We start from the raw sequence: 11,064 nt of genomic DNA on the forward strand, positions 1-11,064 counted from the left end.
TGAGTGATGGCTCCCCGTGCAGCTGTATTTCAGTGTGCTTCAGACTGTGAGTCTGTGAGTTTTACTCTAAATTAGTGGTGCTGACAGTTCTGACAGAGTTCTGACTCTTGCGTTCGGGTTATCAGACACCCATTACAATTGACATGCCTATTTTCCTGAACAGAAAATCCTCCAAACGTAGGGTAAAACTCACCTAGCTGTTATTTTCCCCACCAAACATGGCCGTCAGTGTGGCTGAGGCAGCATGTGGGGTTGTCTCTATGTCGTGGTGGCGTCTCAGATGTCTCACACTTGACTGTTGGTACGTCGCAGCATCGTGTTTACCTGACCTGTGATCTGATATCCAATATGGCAACCGTACGTAAGTGCTAGTTTGTTTTGCAAGTCCAGTACCGTTTCCTGACGTTTCATTTTTTTTTTTTTTTACTCGAACCGAAACATTTTTACAAGTCCAGAACCAGTCCTTCGTACCGGTACGCAGCACTAACCATGGGGGATCGGACGCTGGCAGTGGCAGGGAGTTGATGGCAGCTGGTTTAGTTTCCAGGGTGGCTGCGAGGCTCTGTGGGACTCGGTTGTGACGCCAAGTGTACCGTCCTTGGGTGAGACTGGCCTTGCACCCTGTAAGAATGTGCCGGAGGGAGGCCGGTCTGGAGCAGAGGGTACAAGCTGGGTTCTCCCCAAACCACCGATGGAGGTTGGTTGGTGTTGGGAGGACATCATAAGTAGCCCTGATGGTAAAGTTCTGATGGATCAGATCTCTTTCAGTCGACTTTGGGAAGTCAGCAAAGTAGGATGTGTGTGTGAAACAGGTGACCACTTCCTGGACTCCAGCCACTGCTGTTTACATTAGCAGCAGGGGTTTGGGCACCAAAGGGATTTGTGATGTCACACTAGTCATCAACGCAATAAGAAGAAGAAGAATGATCATAGAAAACATTTGACAGACAATAGGGCCTTTGCAGCCAGTTCTCAGCCCTTGGGCCCTAATAATACATTGAACTGGTCTGACTTTACTTTCAATGACCAAACCAAACAAGTTTTTGCAGAGTTTTGTGATTCTGTGACTATTTAAAGAATCTGCCAACACTGGAGAGAACCTGACAGTTTTCATCATCAATTTGTCTGTTTTTATTTGCTTTTTCTGGTCTCATACCGGAAACACATCTCTTAAGGAGAACCCATCAAATATTGGTTGTTTTGAAAATGTCCTGTCGATGACCTAACGAGTTAATTTTGTCGATCTGCTTAATCTGGTCCTGAACAGATGTGTTTGTTCTGTTACATTCCATTGCATTTCAGTGACAACCTCTTCTTCTTTCTCTTTGTTTTGATGTAGAAAGAAGCCGAAGGTGGATTTTAAGTGAAACCTAAAAGTTGTATCAGGAGAAGATCACCTGACTCCAGCAAATATGGAAGGAAAACTCACTTGTGAGCAGTGTGGGAAGAGTTACACCCACAAGCATCAGCTTAAAACACACCAACGCATCCACAGTGGAGAAAGACCGTATGAATGTAAGCAATGTGGGAAGACTTTCACCACCAATAGTTACTTTAAGAAACACGTACGCATGCACAGTGGAGAAACACCATATGAATGTAAGCAGTGTGGGAAGACTTTCACCACCAGTAGTTACTTTAAGACACACCTACGCATCCACAGTGGAGAAAGACCATATGACTGTAAACAGTGTGGGAAAACTTTCATCCAAGTAGCAAGCCTTAACCTACACCTACGCATCCACAGTGGAGAAAGACCATATGAATGTAAGCAGTGTGGGAAGACTTTCACCCGAAGCACTCACCTTAGGACACACCTACGCATCCACAGTGGAGAAAGACCATATGGCTGTAAACAGTGTGGGAAGACTTTCACCCAAGTAGCAACCCTTAAGGCACACCTAAGCATCCACACTGGAGAAAGACCATGTGAATGTGAGCAGTGTGGGAAGACTTTCGCCCGTATAAGTAAACTTAAGTCACACCTACGCGTCCATAGTGGAGAAAGACCATATGACTGTAAACAGTGTGGGAAGACTTTCACCCAAGCGTCTACTCTTAGTACACACCTGCGCATCCACAGTGGAGAAAGACCATATTCTTGTGAGCAGTGTGGAAAGACTTTCACCCATGTGAGTGCTCTTAAGTCACACCTACGCATCCACAGTGGTGAAAGACCATATTACTGTGAACAGTGTGGGAAAACTTTCACCCAAATGAGTGGGCTGATGGCACACCTACGCATCCACAGTGGAGAAAGACCGTATCACTGTGAACAATGTGGGAAAACTTTCGCCCAGAGTAGTACCCTTAACGCACACCTACGTCTCCACAGTGGAGAAAGACCATATTACTGTGAGCAGTGTGGGAAGACATTCACCCACAGTAGTAACTTTAAGTCACACCTACGCCTCCACAGTGGAGAAAGACGATATCACTGTGAACAGTGTGGGAAAACTTTCATACAAATGAGTACCCTTAAGTCACACCTACATGTCCACAGTAGAAGAAGACCATATCACTGTGGCCAGTGTGGGGAAACTTTCACCTATAAAAATGGGCTTAAGGCACACCTGCGCATCCACAGAGAAACACACCGAAACAGTTTGAGTGTTACCAATGTGAACAAAGATTCTTGCCACACTCTGCTCCCTCCTGCCATCAACACAGATTTGAATCGTTGCCTGGACCAAACAGTACCTGAGCATCAGATGACAACAAGAAACACAGTGTCTGAACCAGCAGCACCGACTTCTTCTGACAAGAACATCAAACTTAAAACCCTCCAGATCAGACTCCATAGAGTCCAGATGTAAGGCACACCTATGCACCCACAGAGGAGAAAAACCATAAGATTGTGACCGGTGTGGGAAGGCTTTCAGAGAGAGAGAGAGAGATACTTTATTAATCCTGAGGGAAATGCAAGTATTCAGCAACTTTACATACAGCACATTACAATAAACAGACAGACCCACACAAAACAAACCAAAAAACATTGGGTTCATAACCAGGTTGACATTAAGGTTAGTATAGAGGGAATGCACATCGGTCACTTCCCCCCAGGCCACGCCCCTCTCAGTCAGACTGAGTGTCAAAACAAACTGGCTCAACATGGTGGAGTATAGCAGTAACTGCAGCGAGACCGGGAAAAATGTGGAATAGAACATGAAATTAAAGACAACTGGACTGGACATGGATCCATCCAAGCTACCAAACAACAAGTGTTCTACCAACACTGATCTGTGACAGAAATCACCTATCCTGACATTTAGATGAACCTGAGTTCAACGCCGGGAAAATCCCCAATGCAAAGGCTGAAAGCATCCAAAAGACCCAGAGTTGTGTCCATCCTGGTCCTGGTTCATTAGAGGATTCCAGCTGGTGAGTGCTTTCATTCAACATACTATTGTTTTGGAGGTTTTGTGTCAGTGCAGACGGAGTTTGTTGGCGGTGATTTGGGCGGTAAAGGCCCAGCAGTAGTGCTCACAGTTCACCACTGATTTACTGGAGTTGAACCCTTAGTACTGACCCAAGTGAGTGGATGATCTACTGGTACTGTGGAGATTTAAGGAGAGTTCCCATCAAATACTGGATCCAACACAGATCCAACAGCTGTGTGCTACAGTAGCCCCTTATGTGGAAAACTAGGTTAGCCTCAGTTTAAGCTAGTTTACAAATCATGTAGAGCACAAGGTTCACAATCACACAACTGAAGACACAAACGTTTCAGTTCTAAAATCTAGAACTAAATGACAGATGCTAACATTAAGAGCTTTACTAAGAAGGAACGTTAGCCAAAACCATATGGAATTTAAGGTACGATTTTACGCAAGAATACAGCATAATTTAACGTTACCTGACATGAAATGGCAACCACAGATCCAGATTTGGTTGTATGGATTCCAGTTCTTTCTCTGAATTGCAGCGATCCATCTGCTTCTTCTGTCTTTGGCTTTAGGTCGCCGCTAAAACGATAGCTCCCAGTGCTTTTTAAATCTATTTGTGCGATCAATGGCACAACAGCTCTGCCCCATTTTTTAGATTGTTCTAAAGTTTTTGCAGTATTCAAGCCAAAGCTGCTACTCATCTCCCTCTGTCTGACACTCAGTGGGCGGAACTGCAGTGACTTCCGCTAGTAGTGACGTCACGTGCATACCCTTTATATATACTTTAAAATACTCTTGCTAAAGAACTCTCTCTAAAAGAGCTTCAGAATCAGAATAGCCTTTATTGTCATTTGACGGCACAGAGTACATCAAACAAAATTAAGATCAATGATTAGGGAAATCGTGCCGTCACAGAACCCTTTTCTTTGAAATTTACAGCGAAGAACAGAGGATAATGCGAACACAAACATAAGACCGGTCTCACACTCTGTCCCTGACTGCGTCACCACCTGTTGGAATTCCTTCTCGTCATCACTCACCGCTCCAAAGTGCTCCTTAATTTCCACCGACAGCAGCGGGGTCTCTTTGCGTGCTGCTGTCTTTCCAATTTTGCGATAGACCGGGGCAACTCCAAGACCAGTTAGAAGGTGTCCCACTATCATAAATCCAAATAAGTAGATGTCTTCGATATCCTCCACCGACAGAACCGACAGACACACCACCCTAAACTCGTCCCAAGCATCAATGGTGAAATGATTTTGTTGTTTTAGTTCCACATCTGACAACACACACATGTGGACGCTTATGCCGCGTTTCCACTACGTGGAACCAGCTCGACTCGACTCAGCTCGGCATGACTTGGTATTCCTGGAGACCGTTGCCATTACAAGATACTACTGACTTTACAGTACCTGGACGTCATAGCGATGCGGCACATTATTTCTGTGTCATCTGCTCAGAGAGTTGCTGATAAACTTGCTCGTTGCGTGTTGTATCGTCTGAATTTTTACGTGGGCCACCATGGTGTAGTTTTGGGCTGTTATCATGTGGATTAATGTACCGCTGTATTTACTGTCCACTAACACATCTGTTTTTTGTAAAAGGGCCGGTCACAGAGAAAACTGTCTGACCAATCAGTGGTCTGCAGCGTTCACTTGTTACGTTTTAGTATCTGGTCCCCAGTCCTGGAACCTCTGCGGAGGTGATACCAAAAAAGTCCTTTTTCATCATGGAAACGCGAAAAGGCCAAGTCGAGTTGAGCCGAGCCGATACCACGCAGTGGAAACAGGGTTTTATGCCTCATCCCATACACTTCAGTTCAGACCATCACTGTAACTTTACTGTTCTTGATAAGCCTGATCTGCAGTCACATGTTTGAGTGTAAAACAATTTTTAATTGTTAGACTGTAATTAACAGTTTTTTGGGGTTTTTTTGTTCGAAGTGTTTTTATTACATATCGAGTCACAGAAAAATATAATAGTCATTGGTTTTTTTGTTTGTTTGTTTTTAAACCCAAACCCATTAACATTCCCACCCTGTTGCACCCAAAAAAATGTAAAAAAAAAAAAAAAAAAAAAAGTAAAATACAAAAATACAAAAAAAAAACAAACAATTGACAAGAAGTATAATAGATAAATAAGGAATACAGATATTAGTCATAGACTTGTATTAATCAGACTAGTGTGGAATAAGTGGTGGATCTGCCTCTTTTATATGATTCAGAACAGGTTACAGGTACTGAAACTCTTATTGGCACATCCTCTTATAGAAGATCTGATTTTTTTTTACAAATTTAAATGATGTAAAAGATCTAGAAACCAAGATTTAAATGTAGGAGGTTGTTTATCTTTCCATTTTAGTAGTATTACTCTACGAGCCAGAAGTGTGGTGAAGGCAATTAGACTTTTAGATTTTTGGTTAAAATTAAAAGACTGTGATGGAATGCCAAATATTGCAATTGTTACCTCAGGTTCAATATTTATATATACATTTATATCGTTGTTTTTTGTTTGTTTTTTAAACAAAAAGGGTTTTTTTGCATGTTATCACCATGAAGTGATTACTAAATAGTATTAGAATATGTAAAAATTAGGGCTGGGCAAGTTAACGCATTATTAGTGCGTTAACACATTCATTAAATAATGCTGACAATTTTTTTTTAACTCCCATTAATTCCGTTCTGCCTTTCAAGCAAGTCTTAGTTCATTTATACGTACAGACTCTTATTCTGAAACTCATGCTTTTATTTTGGTGCTCCACATGCACTGAGCGCGGGTGCTGGTGCAGCTGAGAGGAGAAAAGAGCGAACTGTCCCAGTAATGAAGAATCAAACTGTGTGGAACTCCTGCAGTTTAACACCTGTATGTGTCAATCATTCTGTTGTTTGCTGAATAATTACGTAAATAAATAACGTGCCGTTAGAAACATGTTTATGAGGTTATTTTGGATGTGTTTATTACAGTGTGTTATTAACATGTTTAAGCTAATTGGTTTATGCTAGCAGTCGCAGATGGGTTACTAATTCTTTCTGCAGGCTCATGTTCAGTTGATGTAAATTCATTGGTTGTGTTTCATATGCCAGCCTTTGAACGAACCTGTACTCATTTACCATGTGACTGTTGGATTAGCAGTCAGTTTAAGTTTAGAATAATTACATCTGTGTGTTCTCTGTGAATATGCATATCATTAATAGACATAACTAATTGAATTATATTGTCTTTATTTGATAGTTTCACTGTCAATCTGCATGATGTCAAATATGGACATTAAAGCTGCAGACTTCAAAGCACAGATCTGACATCGTCAGTTCAGAGTTTAGCTCGCTGTCTAGTTCAGACTAAGTACAGACGTCTTAGCGAGGACAGTACAATTACAACTCCTATTCTTCTGCTTGTGTGTGTGTAGCGATTAGCTGCAGATAGACAACAGGTTTAACAAGAAAAGCTGGACGCCCAAAACTTGTGTCCAAATCTGTTCCTGATATGTCTGAGTTCTGTTCACTGCCTTAGTACATTTACATGGCATTATACATTTAAATGAATGGGGAAAAAGATCGCTAGCTCAATGCTAACTTGAATGGGAAAATCCATAGACACGCTAATGATTAGCGTTTACAGATTAAGTTAAGATTTACAATGTCTTTTTCTCCAACAACAAAGGTTCACATCAGAGATATTTGATACTATTCATTCTAACAACAACTGAACAGAAAATACTCACAGACAAACGTTTTTGGGGCCATACAAACAGAGTGAAAGAAACGTGTCTGTTAGTTCCTTCTTATGTCTGAACTGACTTCGGGAACACCGCAAGGACAGAACATATGTTAGTGCAACTTATTCCCACCACTAGAGGGCCCCCTTTGTTTACTTTGAACAACTGAACATCACATATTATTGGGCTTATTAGGCCCGAGCCGAGTAAAGCCGGCGCAGGGCCTATTGAGTCTGCAGTAGGCGCATGGAGACGAAATCGCCAGTGACGCGGTCGCCTTTCGCCACTGTCGCCGAAGATGTACATGACATGTGCACAAGTCGCATATTTACACGTGCTCAGAATGAATGGGAGTCAATGGGACACGCCCACTCGGGGTCAGTCATGTGGGTGAAAGTGCATGACACGTGACCTCTGACCCCACAGACATGTGGGGGACCTCGAGAGCTTTAACATAAGGCCAAATACGTGGTTACCATGGAAACGGCTATATTGTTCTTGCTCAGATTATTATTATTTTTATTTATTATTATTAGGCCCGAGCCGAGTAAAGCTGGCGCAGGGCCTATTGAGTCTGCAGTGGGCGCATGAGGACGAAATCGCCAGTGACGCGGTCGCCTTTCGCCACTGTCGCCACTCTCACACATATTCACGTTCACGGCACTGAGACCTTTCCGACGATGTACATGACATGTGTACAAGTCGCATATTTACACCTGCTCAGAATGAATGGGAGTCAATGGGACACGCCCACTCAGGGTCAGTCACGCGGGTGTAAGTGCACAACACGTGACCTCTGACCCCACAGACATGTGGGGGACCTCGAGAGCTTTCAAATACAGTCAAATACGTGGTTGCCACGGAAACGCCTATATTGTTCTTGCTCAGATTATTATTATTTTTATTTATTTATTTTTTTTGGTCTTATTTTTCTTTCTCCTGCGCTTTGAGCTCAATTTTGACCCCCTGAACATTTACGAAAACTCACCAAATTTTGCACAAAATTCAGAAATGCGAGAAATTGAATTTACATATAGGTTTCAAAGATGTCAGTAAAGAAATGTTGCCGCAGCGCCCCCTTGAAAAGTGGAAATGCATTACGCCAATGGGAGCACGTCCAACGTAATGTTTGTTGTAGGGCCACGAAAATCAGTACACAGATTCATCATCAGGAGACAAACAAAAAATATTATTATGGCCACGCCCCAAAACCAACCCTTTGTCGGCCATATTGGATTGAAATTTCCAAAATGCTGAGTCAGCGTTTTCGCTGACGTCGTATTTTAACTATCTCCTCCTTGGCCGTTTGGCCAAATGAGCTAAAAATCGGTGTACAGTATCTAGAGAAGTGGGGCATCAAAAGTTAGCCGAATTTTTTGGATAGGTGTCACCGTTTTTGTGTGACAATGTCGCAAACTTTGCAAAGTTTCTCCGTGAATTTACCATTACAAAAATTGCTTCAGCTCAGACATACGAACACCGATTTGGCTGAAATTTGACTCGGACATCTATCTCCCAGGCCTACACCCATTTATTAAAAGAAATTGAAATTTCGCACTATAGCGCCCCCTACAAATGTACATTTACAAAAATGACATCAGTTCGGACATACGAACACCGATTTGGCTCAAATTTGACTCAGACATCTGTCTCAAAGGCCTACACCTATTTATCAAAAGAAACTGAAATTTTGCACTACAGCGCCCCCTACAAAAATTTTTGATATTTTTCATTAAAATTGCTTCAGTTTGGACATACGAACACCAATTTGGCTCAAATTTGACTCAGACGTCTATCTCCCAGGCCTACACCCATTTATCAGAAAAATTTTAAATTCAGCGCCATAGCGCCCCCTACAATGTTACCTTCACGAAAATTACTTCACGTTAGACATGCAAACACCAATTTGGCTCAAATTTGAATCAGTTGTCAATCTCCCAGGCCTACACCCATTTATCAAAAGAAATTGCCACTTCGCTCAGTAGCGCCCCCTACAAATTTACCTTCACGAAAATTGCATCAGTTCAGACATACGAACACCGATTTGGCTCAAATTTGACTTAGTGGTACATCTCACCGGCCTACACCCATTCAATGGAACAAATTGAATTTTGGCTCATAGCGCCCCCTACAGATTTATTTATACATAATTTTGTTCAGTTCGGACATACGAACACTGATTTGTCTCAAATCAATTGTCAATGTCCCAGGCCTAAACCCATTCATTAGAAGACACAAAATTTGGGGCTAGAGCGCCACCTGCTGAACGATGAGCATACTTCCACTGGACGTGCCCTTGGCGAGGGCCTTTAGATGCCGCTTGCGGCTTTAATTAGTATTAGTACTGATTAGTGGGACTAAGACTCCTGTCAATCACTCACAAGTGTAAATAAACCTATGTGGACATAAACATGTGTAACAGTAGCGGTCTGTTCCATGGACATTTTCATTTGAAATGTTTTCAGATGGTGGGGGGGAGAAGAAGCAAAGTATCAGCGAAGTACTTCAGTCTGAAATATCACTGAAAGGAAATATATGCTGTCAATGCCGGCAACCCCCACCCCCCCAATATAACTATGCGATTAATCACAGAAATCCACGCGATTAATCACGATTAAAAATTTTAATCGCTGCCCAGCTCTAATTAAAATATGTAAAAATGTGAGAAAACATCAGATTAGCAGCATTAAAACAGCTTGTCATTGTTTTTGTATCACTTTCTGATATTGGGTTTTAAAGACATGTTTCTTTGTTTGAAAAATTAAAGGTGTTGTTTAGCTCAGTGGACATTTTTGTAACTCCATGAAAAAAAAAACTTGATCACATTGTTTTTTTTTCATGCCTAAGGAGGAATAAAAACACTAAAGAAATAATCTTGGCTAAGGTTCTCATGATTCATGCATGAAAGAGTTTGGAAAAGAAGAACAGATGACACTGTGGGTGTGTTCAGGAAAACTTTACCTCCAGTGTCATATGTGCATTTACACTCTGAGGGTTACTCGCTTTTTTCAACAACCCTCACATGGTCTTCATGAGCAAGGCATCAAATTTCAGTGTTCATGTCGACAAAACACAAAACCTCTACCAGTAAATGTAAATGTACGACCATGACCGATCCAGGACCACATTCATCTGAACACATGCAGCAGTGAGAGGAATAAATGGACAAACTGACAGGAAGAAGAAGAACAACACAGCTGTCTGTCTGTCTGTCTGTCTGTCTGTCTGTCTGTCTGTCTGTGTCTCCCTCTCTCTCTCTCTCCCTCTCTCTCTCTTTCCCTCTCTCTCTCTCTCCCTTTCTCTTTCTCTCTGTCTCTTTCTGTCTCTCCCTTTCTCTCCCTCTCTCGTTCTCTCTCTCTCCCTCTCTCTCTCTTTCTCTCTTTCTCTGTCTCTCTCTCCTTGTCTCTCTCTTTCCCTCTTTCCTCTTTCTCTCTCTCTCTCTCTCTGTCTCTCTCTCTTTCTCTCTTTCTCTTTGTCTCTCTCTCTCTCTCTCTCTCTCTCTCTCTCTCTCTCTCCTCTCTCTCTCTCTCTCTCTCTCTCTCTCTCTCTCTCATTTAGGAAAGTTCATTTGTTTTCAGGAGTTTCAAACACTTCATTTCCTGGATTCTGGTCCATCAGACTCATCATATACTTCCATTTGTGTCATGTGCCGTTGTGTTCATGGGCTCAAACTTCAACCCCCCCCCCCCACCACCACCACCACCTCCACCCCCACCTCCAGGGTTACTCACACTGGTGTATGAATGTTTGGGGGGATGGGGGGGTATTGTCATCATTTCTTGCTCCTCTGTGTTCGTCCTCATCTTCGTCACCAGATGTCACTGGTGTGTCTCAGTAAGTGGTGCCAGGCAGGAGGAGGAGGAGGAGGAGGAGGAGGATGATGATGTCACAGAGCGGGTGTCCAATGGGGCTGGTTTCAGCACAGACTGGGTGAGGCTGATAGGGGTTAATTATGGAATAATC

The 11,064-nt window shown here is 42.5% G+C and overlaps 1 protein-coding gene across 1 annotated transcript; it reads left to right on the forward strand.

The window, feature by feature from the left end:
• The first annotated feature begins 1,192 nt into the window (after positions 1-1,192).
• LOC115435072 (zinc finger protein OZF-like) lies at positions 1,193-2,928 on the forward strand. The gene has a single exon (XM_030157260.1). The coding sequence runs from the start codon at positions 1,413-1,415 to the stop codon at positions 2,814-2,816; it is 1,404 nt and encodes a 467-aa protein (XP_030013120.1). The 5' UTR covers positions 1,193-1,412; the 3' UTR covers positions 2,817-2,928.
• The last annotated feature ends 8,136 nt before the right edge of the window (positions 2,929-11,064 follow it).

The sequence above is a fragment of the Sphaeramia orbicularis genome, chromosome 16 (assembly GCF_902148855.1).
Source record: "Sphaeramia orbicularis chromosome 16, fSphaOr1.1, whole genome shotgun sequence".
NCBI classification, from domain to species: domain Eukaryota; kingdom Metazoa; phylum Chordata; class Actinopteri; order Kurtiformes; family Apogonidae; genus Sphaeramia; species Sphaeramia orbicularis.